This window comes from Micropterus salmoides, unplaced genomic scaffold (assembly GCF_014851395.1).
Source record: "Micropterus salmoides isolate LMB-PRFRI ecotype aquatic unplaced genomic scaffold, ASM1485139v1 Ms_hic_scaffold_18, whole genome shotgun sequence".
Lineage (NCBI taxonomy): Eukaryota > Metazoa > Chordata > Actinopteri > Centrarchiformes > Centrarchidae > Micropterus > Micropterus salmoides.
In genome coordinates, this window is record NW_024040928.1 from 29,796,152 (window position 1) to 29,819,581 (window position 23,430).

Here is a 23,430-nt window from a genome sequence, read left to right on the forward strand (position 1 = left end):
CTCCCAACGCTGGGGCCTTCATCACTTTGTATACAACTGAACTCCAGACATCATTGATCTTATGACGCCCTCTAACTCTACAAACTCTGTGGAACCAACATTAGAGATAGACCAACTGACCTTCTGGCAGGGGAGCATCTTGCACATGTTGGTCATGGTGCTTCTCTTTGAAACCACACATATTACAAAGCTGCTGAATGAAGTTGCTCTCAAAATTCCTGCCTTGGTCGGAGTGAATACAGCCAGGGACTCCAAACTTGTAAAACCACTCATTGACTAAAACCTTGGCCATTGTAGAAGCTTGTGCTTAAATCAATAGCAAGTAACTGATTTGGGCAAGAAGCAAGCAAATGGCCCATATAAGCTTGGGCGGCCGGTTGGTTATCCACAGCTACCTGACACCACTGCTTGACATCATGGTCCCAGGCCAGTAGCACTGCTGACGGACCAAATCAGTCGTCCATTCAACATCCTGATGTCCATACTCTTCAGCGATGAGGGTAGCATCAGCTGGAGAACCTCTTCTCCCTCAGGACAACAGACTCTACGAAACAACACCCCCGCTTATTCCATTATCCGGTCCCGCGGTCCTACCAGCACCAGAACTTCCTTGAGTACTTGCCAACGTTCAGCTGCATCTAGGCCCTTGTTCCTGGTCCAAAACCTCAGGAACTCCTTGATGATAGGGTCCGCTTTCCGTAAAACACAAAGGTCAGATCAAGTGTGGCAAGAGAAGGCTGCAATCGTGGATTGAATAACTGGAGTTGTCTGATTTTAAATAGCGTGTTGTAGTGTTTCTGGAACTCAAACACCTGAGGCTATGTGGCCCGTTGCGATGGCTGGGTGCTGTCGGGGGTCAAGAACATCTAAATTCTGATTAGCTTGACTAGGTTTGTATTTGATGGTAAAATCGAATGCAGCTGGGCAGCCCAACGTTGTTCTGTTGCTCCGAGCTTGGCTGTGGACAAATTACTGAGAGTTACTACACAACACATTTCTGTCCAAAATGTTAATCTCTGAATTTTTCTGTTAATTCCCACTTAAGGGCCAAGAACTCCAATTTCATTGAAGTCTAGTTTTACATATTCTGTTCTGTGGGCTTAAAGCCACGACTAGCATAAGCGACAGGTCTAACCTTCCCATCCTGTTCTTGAGAGGGCACTGTACCTAGACTACTGTAGCTGGCATCGACCTCAAGGATGAAGGGTAAGGAAAAGTTGGCATAAGCCAGCACTGGAGCAGACCCCAACCTACTCTTCAGTCACTCAAAGCTCTTGTCACACTCCTCCATCCATGCATCAGTAGGCTCTTTCGCAACTTTGTGCCTGTCCGTTTAGCTACCAGGCCGTGCAAAGGGGCAGCCAGATTGACAAATCCCTCAATAAAACGTTGATAGTAGCTTGCAAAGTCTAGCAATGAATGTAGTTCAGAAACATGTTTAGGGTGCTTCCATTTTAAGCCACCTCCATTTTGCCAGGGTCTGTAAACACCCCATCTTTAGATATGATGTGACCCAAATAGCTCACCTCTGGCGTGAAGAAGGAACACTTTTCCAGCTTGGCTTTGAGACCTTCATGTTTCAGACGGCCCAGGACAGCTTGGGGTATTGCACAGCCCAAATGGCATCTGATTCCACTCGAACAAGCTAAATGGGGTGCAGAATGCCATCTTCATCTTGTCTTTTTCTGCCACTGGTACTTGGTTGTACCCGGCAGCCAAGTCCAGAGTTGACACACAATGGGTGAAGCAAAGGGGCTACTACTTTCCCTGATAACCTGTGCCTCTAAGAGCTGGCGAATGTGTGTCTTGGCTTCCTAATACTCTGATGGGGGGATGCACCTATCTCTGATGTACAGGTACCTCATCCAACAAAGGGATATCATGGCAAATCAACTCAGTGTAACCTATATCTCCCTCATGAGCAGAAAAGACACTACTGTAACTTTCAAGTAAGGACCTAGCCTGACACTGCTCCTGTTCCGTGAGTAGTGTTAGATCCACTGCAGCAATACTGACTTGCACTGGATGAGTGATACAGTCTGGGAAGACACTGTGGCTGATACATCCTCTTCCACTAGTTCTGAGGGTAAGCTAGCCAGGTGTACATGACTCAAGGTACTTAAAACAATACGAGGGTACAGTACAACATCCTGGGTCCCTACATTGACACTGGGGATGTGAACATTACCTCTAGTCACACGGACCAGCGCTGGGGATGTTAATAGGCCTGCAAGCAAACCCTTGCTCAAAGGCTCAAACAATGCATCATCTGCTAGGTGATGTTGGGAACAGGTGGCGGCTACAATTTTCATGGTATTCCCTGGAACTCTGCAGACCCTCCCTCCCTTCACTTTGACAGAGCTCGAATGAGCAGGAGTAGCAGTAACTTGAACCTGATGACATTGCTGAAGGGCTTACTGAATTGGAGTTGGAGCATGCAACACAGAGGGTAAATCAAAGAGAGCAGAGCCGTGCTGTATGAACAACACCCAGAAACATTCTTTGATAATGTTCATTCCCAGCAGCACTTAGCCTCTGCCAGCTTCAAGAGCGAAGCTTTTTGGGGCCCCAAGGTTCAAAGTGCTGAACAAAGAAACTCAGTTATGGTTGTCATCATTGACCCTGTGTCAACCAGACATGGAACCTCGACCCCACCCATTAACATGGCAATGTGTAGGCAAGCTGGAACCAAATTTTCAGGATCATCCACTGCCGACTTTGAGCCTGGGGTGTCCCCACCTGAACTTTGGCTCAACAGTTAAGGGGGCGAAAGTTTCAACATATTGGAGAGCACTGCCCATCAGAGCTGATAGGTGCTGTTACAAGACCTGACTGGGTCAGTGGAGCTACATAATTGCCATTACACTGCATAGCACAGTGGCCAGGTTGTTTGCACCTCCTAAAAATGACATTTTACTTGTGCTGACGGAACGAAGGTCTAGGGGCATTGTGAAGGCTGCAAGACTTACTGCTCTTGTTGGTTCCTGAGAATTTCCTTTAACTCACCTCAATCAGAGCTAGAAGAGGAGTTACCTGCCCTGCTGTGGCTGAGGTGTCCCCCCTGAACAGTGTGCTGGAGGCCAAATACAGAGTGGACCGAGTAACTTTTACCCCTACTGCCCCCTGGCATCCCTTCTTGTTCCCACCTAATGGCTTCACTGCAGAGATCGCTCAAGGTTGCTGTGGGGTGGTCCCAGACAAACTGCTTGAGTTCTCTGCACGGGGATCAATCAAACACATGTCCAACAAATTGGTCTCGGAGTAATACATCCTTATTTAAAGGACCATTAGGTGCCTTTTTAACAACTTTCCCCCTCTTGTTGTCTTCTTGAAAATAACTCCTCCTGCAAAGACACATGACCCTGCACCCATGCAGTTCCTCTAAAACACTTAAAAAATTTTCTGGATCCTCCTTTTCCTCCTGGGGCCGGTACTTAATCTCCTCTCTGACCTTACCCTCTAAATGATCATAAATGAAAAGTTCCTTTTCAGCTAATGATAGAGGGCAGCCACTTATACAGGCCTGGACCTCTTCAACCCACTCAAATATACTTAGACCAGTCCCACCTCTAAACACTGGGCATCTTCTGTCTCGAGGGAGATAAATCAGTCTCTCGGTTATTGGGGCATGGACAGAAGGGCGTCCAGAAGCAGACCTAGTTCCAGGCTGGTTATCTCCCCATTTGTTGGTTTTACGCTCTCAACTGTGTAACCAAGTCTCAAGTCTGTTAGTGTCCGCAACCCTCAACCTGCTGCCCCAGCATGCAACAGCAAACAGGATAGCACTGGCCACCACAGACTCAGACAATGCTGAAGATGTTTTATGACAGATGTTGAAGGACCTAAGCCTCCTCAGTAAATAGAGACGGCTTTGGCCCTTCCTGTAGAGGGCTTGAGTGTTCTCGGCCCAGTCCAGTTTATTGTCAATGTGCACTCCCAGGATTTGTAATCAATGTTCACGCTGACCCCCTGGAGGGAAACAGGGGTCACTGGCGCCTTGGCTCTCCTTAAAACTGTTGCTCTCGCCTCCACAGCTCCCCCGTCACTCAACAGCTGTTTATGGGAGACTCTGTCCCTCCGCTCTGCCTGGTCCTCTGGTCCATCCGTGATGTCTAGACAATCTCAATGCTGACAGACTATTGATCCTTCACTAAGCCACGCCCCGAACGTGCAGCTGGCCTATTACAACACAGTATAGGACTCACTCAAACTAGGGTCCGACACTTTCATGGCAGCAATCAATGACTCCTATGCAAAATGAGTTATTTTCTAGCTTTCTTAGGGCCCGAGCATGAAACATGCAAGGTCCCTATTGGAACTGAAGAAATTATATTTTTTTCTGCAAAGTAAGCTCCTTTTTGGCAGCCTAAGCATTCTCAAAAACTCATCAAACTTTGCATACACATGTCAGAAGTAGCGAAAAATTATGTATTTTTTGGGTCCTGCACATGGACATAGCAAAATGGCTCCATAGCGCCATCTACATAATTGGAAAAATTAGCCCCCATGTACGAAATTTTTTGAGGACATGTATCATATCAAGGACCCATTCCCTAAACGCAACAGGAAGTCAGTCATTTTGAGTTGAATGTGCAATTTTAACCCAGTTTTTACCATTTACAGGGTGCATACTTTAACAAACTCCTCCTAGAGGATTATTCTGATCAACTTCAAATTTTCGCTGTGCAGTCTAAACCCACAGATGATTAAAAGTTGTACAAACAGTGAGTTTTCATCCATGAGTGTGCCCGTGGCGTGGCGTCGAAAATTGCAGATTCACCACAAAACAGGAAGTTGTTATAGCTTCAGTGTACATGCTCACATCTGTACCAAATTTACCAAATTTGACACATACAAGAGTCCCGCCCTGAACACATCCATGTGCCAACATTAACTCAAAGTTATAGCGCCATCTGCTGGCAAAAGGAAATGTCACGTTTTACGCTATGATGTACTACTCCTAGCAGGTTACCCATATCAACTTCAAAACTGTCCCAGAAAACCCTTAACATATTGATGAGGCCATATTGTAAAACTTATGAGTTTTTGGTTAACAGCGTTGCAGTAACGTACCGACAAAGTTCCACAGTTCGCCATCACACAGGAAGTTGTTGTAACTTGACTGTACATGCTCAAATCTGTACGAACACATGTACATGCCAACATTAACCCACAGTCATGGCACCACCTACTGGCATCAGGAAGTGACCTTCAATGAAGCAGCCCCCGTGGCACGTTTCACCTACATATACGAAATTTCTGTGGCAGTTGTATTATGTCCAGAAGCACCAAAAAGGTACTTTAACAAACTACTCCTAGAGAATATGTCAGATCGTCTTCAGATTTTTGCTGGCTAGTCTAATCCCACTGATGTCTAAAAGTCGTACAAATGGTGAGTTTTTGTGAAACGGTGTGCTCATGATTTGGCGTCCAAAATCGATGATTCGCCCTGAAAAAGGAAGTTGTAACTTCAGTGTACATGCTCATATCTGCACCAAAATTAACATGTTTGATAAGAGTGCTGCCTTGAACACATCTACAAGCCAATATTCACTCGCAGTCACAGCACAGTGACTACTTTTATGCTGTGATGAACCACTTCTTGCAGGTTGGCTACTGTTACGTCCCAGTAGGGGATTAGGGAGTAACCATTGATGTTAAGTACCGAAAGTAAGGATGGGAGACACCTGATGAAAAATTAACCACGCGTTTTATTATTAGAACAAAAGGAAACAAAGACCACAGGAGACATACTCCTCCAAACAGCATAACCTAACAGAAAACAAACAGGTACACATGCTCCCCTCCGAGCACAGTCTGCTGCCAGCCGGCACCATGAAGGAGTGAGAGAGCGACCCATGGAGGAACCGCCTCCTTTATCCTGTAGCTGAGTGAGCACGGGTGGATTCTGTCTGCAATCACCACTCAACCGAAACCTAGCAACGAGAGGAGACAAAACACCACAACAATACATACTCCTCCGTAACAATCCCCCCCATAAATTTAAAAACCTAGTGTTTATAATATGTAAACAGCCAACCCTCCCCCGCTTACAGTCTACTACATATAGCTTTAACAGAAAATAGTGTTTCACGATGAAATATGCACTTCCTACCCACAGGATAAGGCATCAGCCACCACATCGTCCGCTCCTTTCTTGTGTTTAATCATGATGTTATATCCCTGAACCAACAGAGCCCAGCGCATCAAACGCTGGTTATGGTTGTGCTTCTGGGAGAGAAACACAAGAGGGTTATGATCAGTAAAGATTTCTACAAGTATTGAGCTGGAACCCACGTACACATGGAAATGCTGGAGGGCCAGGAGCATGGCCAGTGTCTCCTTCTCAATTGTGGAATAGTTCAATTGGTGGCTTTTGAAGAGAAGTAGCACACTGGATGGCTCACGTCATCCTCACCATCCTGCAGCAGCACAGCACTGGCCCCACAGGCACTGGCATCAACCTCCAGCTTAAATGGGGAAGAGAAGTTAGGAGCAGCAAGAACAGGGGTACTACAGAGAAGAGACTTTGCAGCTTCGAAAGAGTATTCACACTCCTTGTTCCATGTGAAGGGAATGGAAGTGCTACACAGCTTAGTAAGCGGAGCAAATATCACAGCAAAGTTCCTACAGAAACACCGATAATAGCCAGCCATACCCAGGAAACGGCGAAGCTCACGTCAGGTAGTAGGAGCTGGAAAAGACAACACAGACTCTACTTTTGCGTTCACAGGACGCATCTGTCCACGACAAACTTGTTTTCCTAAGTAGGTGACAGTGGCCCTACCAAACTCACACTTGGAGAGGTTAAGGGTCAATGACGCCTCAGCAAGCCAGCCTAGCACTACAGCAAGGCTAGTTAGATGGTCTGCCACATGTCGGAATATACCACCACATCATCCAGATATATATTACATGGCGGCACATCTCCCAGCGCTAGGAGCATCAGGCGCTGAAAGATGGCAGGTGCATTCCTCATACCAAAGGCCATTACCGTGTACTGCAGAAAATGATCCGGTGTTACAAAGGCAGATATGTCTGATGCTCTAGAGGTTAAAGGCACTTGCCAGTACCCTTTGAGCAAGTCAAGTTTGGTGGCAGGACCAATACTGTCAATACAGTCCTCCATGCGGGGCAAGGGAAATGAATCCGGTACTGTCACAGCATTAACCTTTCGAAAATCTGTGCAAAAACCACCTTATGGCATACTTCTCCGTAACAGCTACATCTACTTCCGTGGCGTGGCGGCGAAGTTCCATGGTTCGCCATGAATTTGGAAGTTGTCATTATTTCACTGTACATGCTCAAATCTGTACCAAAATGGGTTTGTTTACATCTGTAAAACCCGTGGCTCCGGCCAGGGGGGTTAATAATGTATCTGCAAGTTATCTGGTCCCACCCCAACCATCATTGCAACTGTTTATCACCCCCCTAAACCAAAGAGTGAATTTTTAAATGATTTTACTGCTTTTCTCACTTACTTATCTTATCTCTCACCAAATATATTACTGCTGGGTGATTTTAATATCCACATGGACAATGTCAATCTGCCTCTTACTAAAGACTTCACCTCCTGCTTAGAGAGTTTTGGATGCCAACAATATACTACTTTCCCAACACCACTCCAAAGGACATACTCTGGATTTAATCTGCTGTTCTGGTGTCACCCCTTCTGACCTTACAGCTGTTGAACTCCCTATAACTGACCATTTTCTCCTCTCATTTACATTGAAACTCACTCTCTCCATTTCTAAAATATCACGCCTTATTTCATTTCGGAATATAAAGAACCTTAATCTTGCCACTCTCACTTCAAGTATCCACTCCTTCTGTTTTCCTGACACTCACAATCTATCCACCCCCGATGCTCTGGTTTCTCACTACAACACTGGACTCCATAACATTCTTAATTCCCTTGCTCCATTAAAAAACAGATCTTGGTTCACCCCCGATCTTCGTCTCATGAAAGCCAAAGGTCGGCAACTTGAACATCTGTACAGGAAAACTGGTCTCACTATTCACAAAGAAATGTACAATAACCACATCTTATGTTATAAGGACTCTGTTGCTAACACCAAAACCCACTACTACTCCAGTATAATTATTGAAAAAAAAGGAAACTCCAAGTCACTGTTCTCCCTACTTAACAATATCACCCAACCCAAGGACTTTCTCCCTCCTCACCTGTACACAACATCCTTCTGCAACTCTATCATGTCATTTCTCACTGAAAAAATTAAAAACATCCACCGGCACCTTGGATCTCCTCCTCACCTCAGGATCTCAACCGACTCTCACCCATTCACACATCCATTCTCCTCCTTCCAGCTCCCCACTACCTCAGAAATTACAGAACTCATCAGGAAATCCAAGCCTTCCACCTGTCAACTTGATCCCATTCCCACACAAGTTGTTAAAGCCTGCCTTCCCTCCCTGGTTCCCCTCTTCTCTGCTATCATCCAGTCCTCTCTCACCACTGGAACTGTCCCTACATCATTCAAAACTGCTGCCATTACCCCGATTTTGAAAAAAACTGGCGCTGAAAAAAATTCATGAAAAAACTGTTGCCTCTCAAGTCCATCTTCATCTATCCCACAATAACCTGTATGAACAGTTCCAGTCTGGCTTCCGTCCACTTCATAGCATTGAAACAGCACTAATCAAAATCACCAATGACCTCCTTGTGGCAGCTGATTCTGGACTACTTACCATTCTCATCCTCCTCGACCTGAGTGCAGCCTTTGATACCATCTGTCACTCTGTTCTCCTCAACAGTTTAACTTCTATCGGCATCACTCACACTCCGTTAGACTGGTTCACATCTTATCTTTCTGGCCGCACTCAGTTCGTTCAACTTTTCAACAAGTCTTTTAAATCCTGTCCCTCCAGCCCTGGGGCCCTTACTTTTCATCATTTATCTCTTTCCCCTGGGCAATATCTTCCGCAAATTTAATATTCAATTCCACTGTCCACTGCTGATGACACCCAGCTCTACCTCTCGACCAAACCATCGTCCTCAAAGTCTTTCTGTTAACATTGAAGGCCATCCACAACCTTGCCCCTCCGTATTTGTCTGATCTCCTGCAGGGTCCAACTTCCACCCGCTCCCTTAGATCCTCTTCCTCCCTACACCTGTGTGTCCCCCCTGCTCGTCTCACCACAATGGGAAGCAGAGCATTCAGCCGCTCTGCCCCCCGTCTCTGGAACTCTTTACCACCCCAACTTAGAAACATCGATTCATTCTCCCATTTTAAATCGCAACTCAAAACACATCTGTTTAAAACTGCCTACCTCATTTGATGTAAATTCTTTGCTTTTAGCTTGTTTTAATGTTCTTAGTTTTGCTACTTTTAAATGTCTTTGCATCCCTGTACAGTGTCCTTGAGTGCCGAGAACGGAGCCTTAAATAAAATGTATTATTATTATTATTATTATTATTATTATTAAAATTTACATGCTTAATAATGGTCTCGCCCCAAACACATCTACATGCCAATATTCAGTTATATCCAACGAAGGTTAAAGTCAAGGGCAACTGGACCAACCAAGTCCAGTTGCCCTTGACTTTAACCTTCATTGGATAACTATGACCTGGATGACTGAGAATCTTCAAAGACAATATTCAGTTATAGTTGTAGCGCTATGTTACTGTATTTTTAAGATATGGTCAAATGCTCTTCTTGGTGCACTTGTTATAACTACAATCAATATCCAGAGAGGTTGAAAGGAGAAGCACAATTTATTCTCTTTCCAAAACCTAAAACAAATCCAGAAAAATGTCAGCTGTGGATTGTTCCTAATGTGATGTTAGTTAGCTAACATTAGCAAACTTACTACTGAATGTAACGTTATATAACCCTACTGTTCTGCTTTTTAATGATTTTAATAGTGAATAGAGACCTACCCAGCTGTACAGGAACAGTGTTAATCTTTAATATCGTTGTCCTTTGTCTCAATCGACAGTGGTACACTTTTACTTTCTGATCGGTAGGCTTCAGCTTCTGTTTTTATTTTTTTCATGTCGGTTTGAGTCAGTTTGACAGCCTGAATACAACATTCAAATGTATAATGGAACTACAAAACTGTCAAATAAAACTGCTTCTTTCTGAGATGGCTTTTTCCAAAAATTTGACAATATTTCTCCAAGGAGTGCAGTAATAGACAGTGGCAGCGGTGTGATAAAAGTCCGACAGGTCCAACAGTTTGTCGCATTTAGCAACAATAACTAAGGGGGGCGTGGCTTAGCAAAGGGTCAATTGCGAAACAGTCGCATATCAGCGTTAAGAAAAATCAGAAACATTGAAACATTTCAACTCGCACGAATCCCCTCCCGTCACTTCCAGCGCACCGCTCGACTGGAATTCACATCTCTCTGTGTCTTTGTCTTTGACTTTAAATGCACAGTTAGAGGCCTTTTTGTGTGTGCTGAGATAAGATATTCCACAAAACTTGTGTGCATCTAGGTGAAATTAGGTGGATAAGAGATCATAGCATCATGTTGTAAGACAACAGCTAAACAGCCCACCAATATAACAATTACTCAGGAAGCTAAGTTTATAAAAATCTGCAGTAGTGACAACTACAGCAAATAAACAGTAGACAGAAAACATTGACACTGCAGAAGCTTCAGAGCTCCACTGACTTACTTCTTCCGCTGCTAATGTGGTTAAGGTCTAATCAAGTTGAGGCAACTCGAAGGAGAAACTAGCTTTGACTGTTGATAGTCAGCAGATATGTAAACCACAGTGTCCAGTATTTAAGTTACATATTTCATCCGTTAAGACTTAGCGGGTGTATAAGAACTTCTTGCTACTTTTTTTAGCATGCATTAAAACTCACATCCACTGTTAAATCCTTCTGCTGATGATAAACTGTCAAGAAAGTGATCTTCTCTCCTCTCTGTTTGTAGGCTAAGTATGTGTGAATAAATAAATAAAACTAGGGCTGTCCTCTAATAGTTGAAAAAACCGTTAGTCCATAAGAAGAGTCTTAGTAGACGAACTTTTCATTGGTCACTTGGTCGCAGTTGGTTGTCCGGACACATACAGAATCACTGGTGCTTGTCACTAACAGGCAGCCCACTATGTGCTGCTTGTTAGGGTTTTGGTTTTTTGTTCATGTTGTCCTGTTTTAAGCTGTCACAGTTTGGGGTTTTGTGTTTCTTCCGTGCAGCTTTGTTTGTTCTCATGTTCAGTTCCACGTTTAGTGTAGTCCTGTTTCCTGTTTAGTCCTGTCACTGTTCCCTGTCCTGGTTTTGTTCTGTAATGCAGTTGTTCCATGTTTTCTGTTTTACTTTGGTAACTCTGTCCTTGTGTGTTCCTGCATGCTTTATTTCCTGTTATTTTGAAGTGATTAGTTTTCATGCGACCTTGCTCAGGGACACATTGGTGGATGTGTCACAGTGGGGAATTGAATCCGGGTCTCTCAAACCAAAGGCATGTCTCTTATCTATTGCGCCATCACCGCCCCATAGTGGGGATATAGTAGTCTAATAATTAGCTACTATATGCTACCTGTCATTTTAGTGTTTCAGTCTCTGCCTCTGTGTTCTTGTTCCTTGTCTTGTGCTTTGTGTGGTTCATTTGTGTCCACGTTCTTTGTTTAACTATGTTACATTTGTCCTTCTGTATTGTCACAACACTTTTCTTCCTGTTTTATTTTGTAATCATCAGTGTCTGGTGTTTGTGTCTAGCTTTGTTTCCTGTTGTCTGATCACTCTGTGTTTCATCTGTTCACTCCCTGCCCGTTTTCCCCTGTATTTAATCTGCTCAGTCAGTGTATTCATCTTTACGTCGAGTGTTGTTCTCTGTGGATTTGTTATCTTGTTGGATTTTTGAACTTTGGCTTTATTTATGTTGCCATCTGTGTTTTGGACTTTTCCTGCTACAACCACATGTACACCTGTTTCCCGTTGTTGAAGAATAAATGCTACAAACTGTATCAGCACTTCAAAGTGTTTTGCATTCACACCTCAGTTCACCTGCCTCTGTACTATCTGGGTATTGATTGTTTGTTTTTGCTCTGTAGTGATAATAAAATTATAACTGCCCTTTTTCTCCATATGTGCTTTACAGTACACAGCCTACAAGATCCAAAAAGAAAGTCCAGGGTCATTTTACCCTTTTGTCTTCAATGACATCATGGGCCTGGATTTAAACAAAGGTGTCAAAGTGGAAGACATCAATCTGGCTTTGAAGGGACATGTGAAGGACGGTTACAGGGTACAGAAGCTAAAAACATTTTCCCACAAATCAGCTCAGATGATTATTTTGAATGATATATTTATTTATACATATTGTAACTGTCAATTAACAGGATTTAAATTTGTTTTCCAGTTCAAACCTGAATCAGCATTGTCAGAGGAGGATCAATTCTACAACAAAACTCCGACTGCCAACAACAAAGTGCACGTTCTGGTTTGTGTAGTTGATGTCAGCACAATACTTCAAATGAATAATATAACTGTAGAGAAGATTCGGAACATCAGGCTGGAAGCCAGTCACCTGGGTGAGAACATAAATCTCTGATTATTCTTCTCTATATTGGGTATTTAATAGATAACACTGATTAGTACTACACTCAAAATGTTCTGAGTATCAAACAGCAGCTGTTTGTAGTTTCCACAATCACAGAGAACAGCAGCTGTGGTCAGTTTCAGTTTATATCAGTTACATGATTCAATAGTTTTGTGTTCTCCTGGCAGGAATTCCTCAAGTGGCCATCTTCACCAAAATTGATGAGGCCTTTCCTGAAGTCAAACAAGATTTAAAGAACGTCTACAGGAGCAAGTCCCTGAAGGAAAAGGTATGTTGAATGAGTAATATTATGAATTTGCAAAGATGGAATTATATTTGAAGTTTGAGTTGTACAGTCAGCCTTTTCTCTCTTTATACTGATTTGATTCTAAATACCAAAACTTGGGTAACTCCTGGCCAATTCAGAGTACTGATCTGACACCAGTGATCGGTCATTTAAAAACATGTAAACCTCTGGATTAAGATTATTCCTCTGCTTGAAACCTTGCAAGATAAATTCAAATCCTGCCTCTTTCACATCTGACCAATTCCTACATGAAGAGATTATTTGTTGAATTGTTGTACGCAGCCTCCCAACCAGTGGTGTAGTCTAGTTTTTTGTAGTAAGTATACTGAGATTTTTCACTCCATCATACTCACCCGTCCCCAAGTAACCAGCCCCAGAGCAACATCCCACAAGCACCATTACACTCACTAATACATACAGTATGCATGTACATGTAATAGAGTGCATTCTGAAGGACTGCTTAGGCTGTGTGTTATCAAAACTGCAAAGACTTAATGACAGTTACAGGTGGGAAAGGGCGTCAATTTATGTTGAAAAGTGGTGGGGACATTTTAGGAGGCTCAGATTAGAGTTGGACAAAATACTTAGCACATCAGACGTGACAATGCAGAATATTGGTGGTCACAAGATATTTAAAAGAAAAATTGTTGAAATATACGATTGGGTGGTCTGGAGGTCCTCCCCCAGAAGATTTTCAGGTTTTCTTATTGTGCCAAAAAAAACTTTCTCATAGCATTTACATTTGTTAATCAACATTTCTGGTTGCAAACTATTTCTCAGAAAATTTTTAACAAAATGCTTTCAAAACATGGTGGGGACATGTCCCCAGCGTCCCCAGTGTAAATGACACCTATGCAGGTGGGGGGAATAGACTGATTTTGTAATGTTTAGTGTTAATCACCATCTAACTCAGCTGCAGTTAGGAGCTGCATGAAACCTTAGATGTTATATGAATCTGGTCCCTGGAGCAAGTTTTATCAGCTGGCAATTTTCAGTGCACATTTAAGAGTGTAAGTTGCAACTATTATTAGCAATAATGGAAAGCTGAGGCTGGTTGAGGTGGTTTGGGCATCTGGTAAGGATGCCTCCTGGACGCCTCCCAGGCACGTCCAGCTGGAATGAGGTCTCGGGGAAGACCCAGGACTAGGTGGAAAGATCATATCTCCACACTAGCCTGGGAATGCCTCGGGATCCCCCAGTCAGGGCTGGTTAATGTGGCTCGGGAAAGAGAAGTTTGGGTTCCCCTGCTGGAGCTGCTGCTCCCGTGACCTGACCCCGGATAAGCAGATGAAGATGGATGGATGGAAAGCTGAGGCTCAGTATCAGTAACAATAAACACAGGCATATGTGAACTTTTATCACCAAAAGTCATTCATCACAGAAAATTATTAATTTTATAGTGAGGACACAAAAGTTGTCCACATCCTTTCAAGCAAACTTAGGTTATGTAGCTACTGTATCAGCTTAAATGCATGAGAAAGCATCCTGGAACTACTGCTTCTACTGCCCACACACACACACACACACACACACACACATATATTAGCCTATCCCGCATTAATTGATCCTCCACACTAACGTTAGTTAAGTTAACTAGTTTTAGGTGCAATTCAATATACCAACATTGCTGTTACAGTTCCGGTAATGATAGAATATGCTACCTGCTCTCACCAGGTAATGTTGTGATAGCAGCAGCCTCATCTGGCTTGTTTTCTGTAGTTTCTGTAACGTTAACGTTCGTATCATCTGCTGCAGCCGTGGAGTAACTTGGAGCAGCAGGAGCTTCAGGGGCAGGCTTACCAAAACACCAAAAGAGTGTAGTTTGAGTTTGTTCTCGTTTCATATCTCCTTTAGTGATTCACATTAGTTCATTTCAAACTTGCGCCGAGTGACCGCCACGCCATTTATGAATGAACGTGTGAAGGTTCTGTCACAAAACGATATTGTTATGTATCATCTCGCTATTGTGTGTATACGGAAATACTTGACCTTTCCCAGTGGGTATACGGTATAAACCTGTGTATCATGTAGACTACAACACTGCTCCCAACCCTGACAAAAGAAAGTGTTGCAAAGCTGACTAGGTGTGCAACAATAAACATAAACCTCTATAAAAATTAAGATGGGTGGGCAGCATGAGAGTCAGTGACAGTGGGGGACCCGGGACTTGTTGATGAGGTTAGCTGCAGATGGGAAGAAGCTGTTTTTGTGGCAAGAGGTTTGGGTCCTGATGGACCGCAGTCTCCTACCAGAGGGGAGAGGCTGAAACAGTTTGTGTCCGGGGTGGGAGGAGTCAGCTGCTTTCCTGCTTGACTCAGAGTCCTGGAGGTGTACAGGTCCTGAAGTGATGGAAGATTGCAGCCAATCACCTTCTCCGCAGAGCGAATAATGCGCTACAGCCTGCCCTTGTCCCTGGCAGTGGCAGCAGCGTTACCAGATGGTGATGGAGGAGGTGAGGATGGACTCAGTGATGGCAGTGTAGAAGTGCACCATCATTGTCTTTGGCAGGCTGAACATCTGCCGCAGGAAGAACATCCTCTGCTGGGCCTTCTTGGTGAGGGAGGTGATGTTCAGCTCCCACTTGAGGTCCTGGGAGATGATGGTGTCCAGGAAGCGGAAGGAGTCCACAGTGGTCACTGGGGAGTCTTCAGTGCGTTGAGCTCCAGACTGTTCTGGCTGCACCAGATCACCAGATGGTCGATCTCCCACCTGTAGGCGGACTCATCCCCACCAGAGATGAGCCCAATAAGGGTGGTGTCATCTGCAAACTTCAGGAGCTTGACAGACTGGTGACTGGAGGTGCAGCTGTTGGTGTACAGGGAGAAGAGAACGCAGCCTTGAGGGGAACCGGTGCTGATGGCTAACGTCCCTCTCTAAGATGGAGAGAGAGGTAGAGGAGGTGAAACAAAAATGAAACTATCATATATTCTAGATTGATTACACAAAGTGAAATATTTCACTTTTTCATGTTTTTATTATTATGTCAAATGTGGGAGAAATGGAACAAGGGAGCAACACCTAAAAATGACAGTCAATAACAACAGTCTACTCTATTTTGGTGGCTACCATCTAAACATGCAGCCCTGGAGGTTTAGTAACAGACGTGGCCAAGGCTGCGTGTAGGCTGTATGCTTTTCCCCCAGTTGCTCTGCTCCCGGGGGTTCTGGAGCGGGTCCGTCAGGACGGTGTCAGCCTGCTATTATTAGCCCCGTTTTGGCCGGCCCGAGTATGGTTCTCGGACATAATCTCGCTCCTGGTCAGCCCGGAGTAGCATATAGCTTTAGCTCCTTAGCCTGAGATAACTGCATCACGTCGAGCTATGTGGGAGTGGTTTCAGCAACATGTCACTTCAGCTCCAAACACAACCTGCCTCTTTATCCATTGAATGTTATCCGAGAGTGACGCGCAGTGACGCTCTGCCAAGATGACGCTGGCCAGCTAAACCAATTTTGAAGTTCAAAACGGCTCTTCGGAACGCTGTGGGTGGCGTCATGTACCCTACGTCCATTTTTAAATACAGTCTATGGTCTGAACCCCCTCCAGACAGAAGCAGAGTTATTTGTAATGAACTGGTATGGTAGTCTCTCTGAGTACAATCGTTTAGCTTCTCACACCTCCTTGCTAAACCTGTGTGCCTTAAATCCAGCCTTGGCTGTAAACCAGAGTTTGTCATTGTTGAAACTCACCCTGGTGCGTGATGGTACAGTTCAAATCAATACAATTTTATTTATATAGCGCCAATTCACAACAGTCATCTCATTGTGCTTTTCATAAAAGAGCAGGTCTAGACCATACTCTGTGATGTTATTTACAGAAGCCCAACAATTCCCACCAAGAGCAGCACTAGGAGACAGAGGCAAGGAAAAACTTCCTTTAAGAGGCAGAAACCTCGAGCAGTACCATGGCTCAGGGTGGGCGGCCATCTGCCTCCACCGGCTGGGGGTTAAGGAGAGAGAGAGAGAAAGAGGGCAAGATAGGAACAGAGAGAAAGAGAGAGAGGGATGGAAGGAAAGAGAGGGGAGGGAGGCAGCCTACACAATATACACACAGAGGTACAGGCAGTAAAGGTGATGTTGCTATAGACTAAATGAAAAATGGTATAGTGTAATGGTATGTATAGTAGTGTTAATGATAATAATCGTAATGTTAATGATTATAATAACAATAGGACTAGTAACAATAGTTGGGGGCAGCAGGTGACTTGCAACCACAGATCCAGACTCCACAGCTCCAGAGCCAGAAACACCTGCAGGAAGTGATAGGAGGAGAGAGGAGAGAGACGAGAAAGCACAAGACTACCGGAAAGGGGAGAAGTCGAGTTAGTGTGGCAGGTTGAGGGTTTTTCTCCCTCCCGCCACTATATGGCACTGCGCTGGTGCCTTGACAACCGGATGCCACTGCCGTGGCCTATAAGTACAGGTGGTGATGCACCTGTGTCAGTCTCTTTCTTACCTGGACTGGGCATTTTGGCTGTTGGTGACGGTGATCTGGCGTTGTGCTGTGCTGATGCGAGTGCTGTTACAGCTGTTATGGCCTGCAACGCAACAGTTTAGCCGGTGGTTAATATCCCTAAACCTGCAGCGTCGCCGGGCGGCGTCCTGTATGCACACGACATTGCTCTCGGTTCATGTGGTAAGTGTGCTGTCTGCTTGCATGCTGATGGAACTGTCTGCTGTGTGCAGGTAGTGTATCGCGGTTAAACACAATGCTCCCTTGATTGTTTTAGAGCGAATCGTTGCTGTGTGGGCTGTCTCGATCTGGCCTTTGGCTGGTTATGTGTGTGCGCTGTGGAACCGTGGGAGGTATGTATGCATGTCTCATATTGTATTCCATTTGATTGAATATATACCATGCGTAATATAATATAAATGATGCTAAATCTTCCCTTCCCTTCAGTGATCTGCTGCACTGCTGCCTCGGCGGGGGTTTGAACGGCGGCTCGGTCTGTTATTTTCGTGCCTTGGCTTTGGGTGTCGCTCTCTCTCCCCCTGTGGGATTGCCCTCTGCCTGGTCGGCCCAGTTCCGGCTGTGTCTTGGCTCTAAGCGGGCTGCCGGTTTTAGCCTTTTTTTGTTGGTTGGGTCTAGTTATTGTATATTTAGTTTATACAGTTGGCATTTTGTGGTGTGTGTTTTCAATTTTGATTGGTTTGAATTAATTGATCTGTACATTTTCCCTAGGTGGCGTTGTTGGCAACTTATTTAAGTTAGTATTACGTATTTAAATAGAATCACACCCTCGTCTTGCTACATTCGCAACATGCATTAATGGGATGAGGTTGCATACAGAGGGAGAGAAAGTAGAAGAGAGAGGAGCTCAGTGCATCATGGGAAGTCCCCTGGCAGTCTAGGCCTATAGCGGCATAACTAAGGGATGGTCCAGGACTCACCTGAGCCAGCCCTAACTATAAGCTTTATCAAAGAGGAAAGTCTTAAGCCTACTCTTAAATGTGGAGATGGTGTCTGCCTCCTGAGCCCAAACTGGAACCTGGTTCTACAGGAGAGGAGCTTGATAGCTGAACGCTCTGGCTCCCAGTCTACTTTTGGAGACTCTAGGAACCACAAGTAACCCTGCATTCTGGGAGAGCAGTGCTCTGGTGGGGTAGTAAGGTACTATGAGCTCTTTAAGATAAGATGGTGCCTGACCATTACGAGCTTTGTAGGTAAGAAGAATGATTTTAAATTCTATTCTGGATTTTACTGGAAGCCAATGCAGAGAAGCTAAAACAGGAGAAATGTGATCTCTTTTCCTGGTTCCTTTCAGAACACGTGCTGCAGCATTCTGGATCAGCTGAAGAGTCTTAATGGACTTTTTCTAGCAGCCTGATAAAGAATTACAGTAATCCAGCCTAGAAGTAACAAATACATAGACTAGTTTTTCTGCATCATTTTTAGACAGGATGTTCCTGATTTTCGCAATATTACGTAGGGGAAAAAAGGCGGTCCTTGAAATTTGCTTAATGTGAGACTTAAACGACATGTCCTGATCAAGGATAACTCCAAGATTCCTCACAGTGGTGCTGGAGGCCAGGGCAATGCCATCAAGGGAAACTTTATCTTTAGATAATGCGTCACAGAACAATTAGACACATCTGTACACAGCTACCCTCACAGAAACTTATGTAGGACATCGTAGCATCTGTAAACTCATCCAGTCCAAACACGTCTTAAGGTCCTCTGGCGGAGGGTCAATAGAGGGCAGGGCGCAAGAGAGTGTATACATTAATATAAAAGCAATAAAAAATTGTAAACAGGAATAAACTATATATATATTCATTTAGCTGACGCTTTTATCCAAAGCGACCTACCATTGCTATACATGTCAGAGGTCGCACACCTCTGGAGTTAAGCGTCTTGGTCAGGGACACAATGGTGTCTCACAGTGGATTTGAACCCAGGTCTTTCACACCAAAGGCATGTGTCTTATCCACTGCTCCATCACCATCCCAAACTATAGTCATTGTAGCAGTGCTGAGGGTGAATTAGAGTTTAAGAGTCTGATAGCTTGGGGGGGAAAAGCTGCTCTACAGTCTTCTGTATCTCTTCCCAGAAGGCAGCAGGGTGAACAGGCTGTGGCTGGGTGGTCCTTTAGTATCCTTTGGGCTCTGCGTAGGCACCTCACCGCACCAATACCACTGATGCTCGGGAGATGGGTACATGTGTAAAAGAAAACGTCTCGGGTTACGTATGTAACCCTTGTTCCCCGAGAAGGGGAACGAGACACTGCGTCGGTGACGACACTATGGGAACGCTTCTGGGCGTGGCAGGGCTGAAATCATGAATGAAACTACTCCAATCCTATTGGTGTTGCTAGAACGGTAGCGTGTGACGGCGTAACTGGAGGCGTATATAAGCACGCCAGGACACCGGACACATTAGCTCTTTGCTATGAAGCAAGGCACTCCAGGCCCCCAGCGTACAGTAACCCGTAGGCACGACTAAGAGGAGAGTGACCAAAAACCGGATGAAAGTGAAATTCTGGAGCGAAGCCCCTGCGAGGAGGGCCCTAGACGCCGCCATGCCTCGAGTAGAGTGCGCCCTTAAAGCCATAGGTTGCTGATCGTGTGTTTAGAAGCGGGGAGCCCAGTCGTGGGGGACCCGAAACACACCAGCAACTGGTCTGCTTTCCTCCACTGGGAGGACCTCAGAGTGTAAATACTCAGCGCTCTGACAGGGCAGAGCAGATGAAGTCTCCCGTCGTCCGCCGTCACATGAGGTGGGGGATGAAACGCCTGCAGCACCGTAGACCCTGCCAACCTGGACGGAACCTTAGGGACATAGCCTGGACAGGGGTGCAGCATGGCTCTGACCCTCCCCTGGGCAAACACCAGGCATCGAGGAGAAACCAAAAGTGCCTGGAGATCCCCCACCCTCCTCAGAGAGGTGATAGCGAGGAGAAAGGCCATCTTAAGGGTCAGGTGCTTGGCCTCAGCCGACTCCAGGGGTTCGAAGGGGGCCTCAGCCAGCGCTTCGAGAACCACTGCCAGGTCCCAAGCGGGAACCCTGGAACGAGTCACGGGTCTCATCCTCCGGGTTCCACGGAGGAAGCGCACAACCAGTGGAAGCCTCCCCAGAGGCCCATCCCTCAGAGGGGTGTGGAACACTGCAATGGCAGCCACATACACCTTGAGTGTGGAAAGGCCAGCAGAGAAACGGTCCTGGAAGAACCATAGGCAGGTAACTGGGTCCACCGCCCGTTCTCTACACCAGGTGGCAAACACATTACACTTCAGGCCGTACGTCCTCGTGGATGGGGCTCTGGAGCTGAGCAGCGTCTCGACTTTTCCTACCATCAGGCCCACCTCAAGGAACTGGGCCCCCTCAGGGGCCAGACCCACAGTCTCCACAGGGTGGGGCAAGGGTGAAAGACCTGGCCCTCCGCCTGAGGGACCTGTCTTGGCGGGCCCTCCAGGAGCGACATTATGTCCGAGAACCATACTCGGGCCAGCCAAAACGGGGCTACTAACAGCAGGCTGACACCGTCCTGACAGACCCGAGAGCAACTGGGGGAAAAGCATACAGACGCTGCCTTGGCCACGTCTGCACCATGGCATCCAGCCCTAGCGGGGCTGGGGGCGAGAGGGAGAACCACAGAGGCGCAAACAAGTCCACGTCTATAGGGCCGAACCTTTCGCACAATAACTCCACCACCTCGGGGTGGAGTCTCCATTCCCCGGGCCCCAGCCCCTATCTCGACAGCAGGTCTGCTCCCTGATTCTGGGTCCCAAGGATAAACATCGCTCAGAGAGACAGCAGTCTCTGCTGGGACCACAGGAGGATCTGATATACCAGCTTGCATAATGGGCGCGAGCGCAGACCCCCCTGGTGCTCAGGACCTCTTCTCCGACCCTGGCGAGACTGAAGAACGGTCCTCAGATCCGTTGTCTTAGGGGACTGTGGGCGAGAGCGCCACCTCGAGTCCTGGGTGTGCTGAGGGTGACCACGAGAAGCGACTCTCTGCCTCTGACGGTAGGAGCTGGACGACGGCTGGGCACCATTTCTCCGCAGGGCGACCGTCTCTCCACAGCTGTCACCATCCTGAACCCAGACCGGCGAGGGAGATACTGCCGGAACGCCTCTCCTTGCGTCCTGGCATGCTGAAACCTGCTGACGACGGCGTCCACCGCCTCGCCAAACAGTCCAGAGGCCACGACCGGCGCGTCGAGCAGGAAGGTCTTCTAGAAAAATCTACTTTAAAGCCATAGTTTGGCAAGTGAGCTACAATAAGTTGGTTGTGTGTCTGTTAAATGCACAATTCAAATTACATTCATATGTTTTTCCCTTGAAGTCTCACCATCGTCCGATATTGTGATGGGGGCCAATTATGTTGTATAGTAATGAAATTATTATTTTTTTTAAAATACATGTTTCCAATGAAATGTATTAAAATTTTAAGCATAACAGTACTGAACTAGCCTTGTTCTTCTCTGGACAAATGTTGGGCTGATGTTCACAACTCTGTTGTCAGCTTTGTAATATTAAAGAGCATAAAAGAGAGATCCTGTGTTTGTCCTCATTATAATAAGTAGTTGTGTTGATCTGAGCATTTATGAGGTGTAAGTTCATATTGTTATTTGGCAGTTATTGTGCACCGCAGGTGATGTTACGCAGTAATCCACAAGTAAAGTAACTAGCTACTTTCAGCAGTAAGTAATCTATTAAGTAAGTAAGGCATTACTTTAAAAAAATCTATTTAACTATTAATACTACCCCAACACTGCCTATCACTACCTTCATTGTAAGATGCATGGATCGGTTTAGGCTGGCCAATATCTGACCCGCTTATTAATAAAGTCAGAATCAGTGTGCAGTGAGCACAAAAGCCTTAGATCTCGATGTTAACTGAGCTGTTGTGATCTTTTTAAATGTAGATGGAGCAGTTCAGTGTAGAAGTGGGTATTCCCATGAACTGCATCTTCCCTGTGAAGAACTACCATGAAGAAATCGACCTCAACAATGACGTTGACTCGCTGCTCCTGAGCGCACTGAAACACATCATCAACTTTGGAGAAGACTGCATCAACTTCAAAAAGAGTCAGTCTAAATGTTGAGGCGGAGAAGTACAGGTATGCTCCTCTGTACTTGTGTTCTCAGATAACAGTGGTCCAAAACTATAATACATGTAAAGTGCTGCGCATGATTCTTGTAGCCAGAAGTTCCTTTTTACTGGTGTTGTTGTGAAACAGCTTCACGTTGGGTCAGCATATTAGGACATTTGTATGGATCAGGGTAACAGATTTATAATGATTTTGAAATGAATGAAATGACATTTTTACTTAAGCTGTCCTTGTTTTTTGATCTGGGAGTTATTTTCTTTAATTGTAATGATGTTATCATGTTTGAAACATGTTTTTTTTACATTTTACTGTTATTCTTTGGATTTATTTTTTCTGTGTCTGATATAATCCATAAAATAAATAAATGTTTGAAAGCAGCATTAAAGGGCTGTATTTCATGCAGTGGTGGACGTGGGGCGAGGGAGGCACGGGAACACTGTTCTGGGAGTATAAGTCAGGAAGTAACAGCGTTCCTGCTCAGATCTTTATAGGGAGAATTCACTTATAGCTGTTTTACAAACTTTCTAAAATTCATGAAACAAATATAACTTATTAGGCTTGAACAAATCCAGCTACTGCCAATACAGCCTCAAAGTAGTGTTTCTGTGTCAACATTGTCTGCCCGTTATCAATCCCAGGCCGTCACATATGGACACATACCGGACACATTACCGGTGAGCCCATGGCACAGCCATGCTTCTGTCTGTAGAATCCACCGTTGTACTGGAAGTAGGTGGTGTTTAGACAGAGGTCGAGTAATTTGCAGATTTGGTCAGGGCTGAGGCTAGTTCTGTTGTCCAGGGTGTTGTCTTGTGTTAGCCGTTTCCTAACGGTTTCTACTGCCTGACTACCTGCTGACAAAGGAAGATGCACGGTAGTACTTAACACAGCTGACTACCAGAACAAAGTCTAAAGAGAAAGACTAAACAACCACTACACAAACGCATGGCTCAACACAGAAGGGCCAACTCCTCAGGTCAAGACTCTGCAGTCTACTTACATCTGAAGGACAGAGGACACTCATTTGAGGACCACCAGGTGCACATTTTAGACA

At 45.3% G+C, this 23,430-nt stretch overlaps 1 protein-coding gene across 1 annotated transcript in view; it reads left to right on the plus strand.

Moving 5' to 3' along the window:
* LOC119909418 (interferon-induced protein 44-like) overlaps positions 1-22,634 on the plus strand; it is a 51,546-nt gene extending 28,912 nt beyond the window's left edge. The window contains exon 8 of the mRNA XM_038727645.1: positions 22,191-22,634. Within this exon, the coding sequence (XP_038583573.1) occupies positions 22,191-22,370 (180 nt within the window). The 3' untranslated portion in view covers positions 22,371-22,634. The remainder of the gene's footprint in view (positions 1-22,190) is intronic.
* The last annotated feature ends 796 nt before the right edge of the window (positions 22,635-23,430 follow it).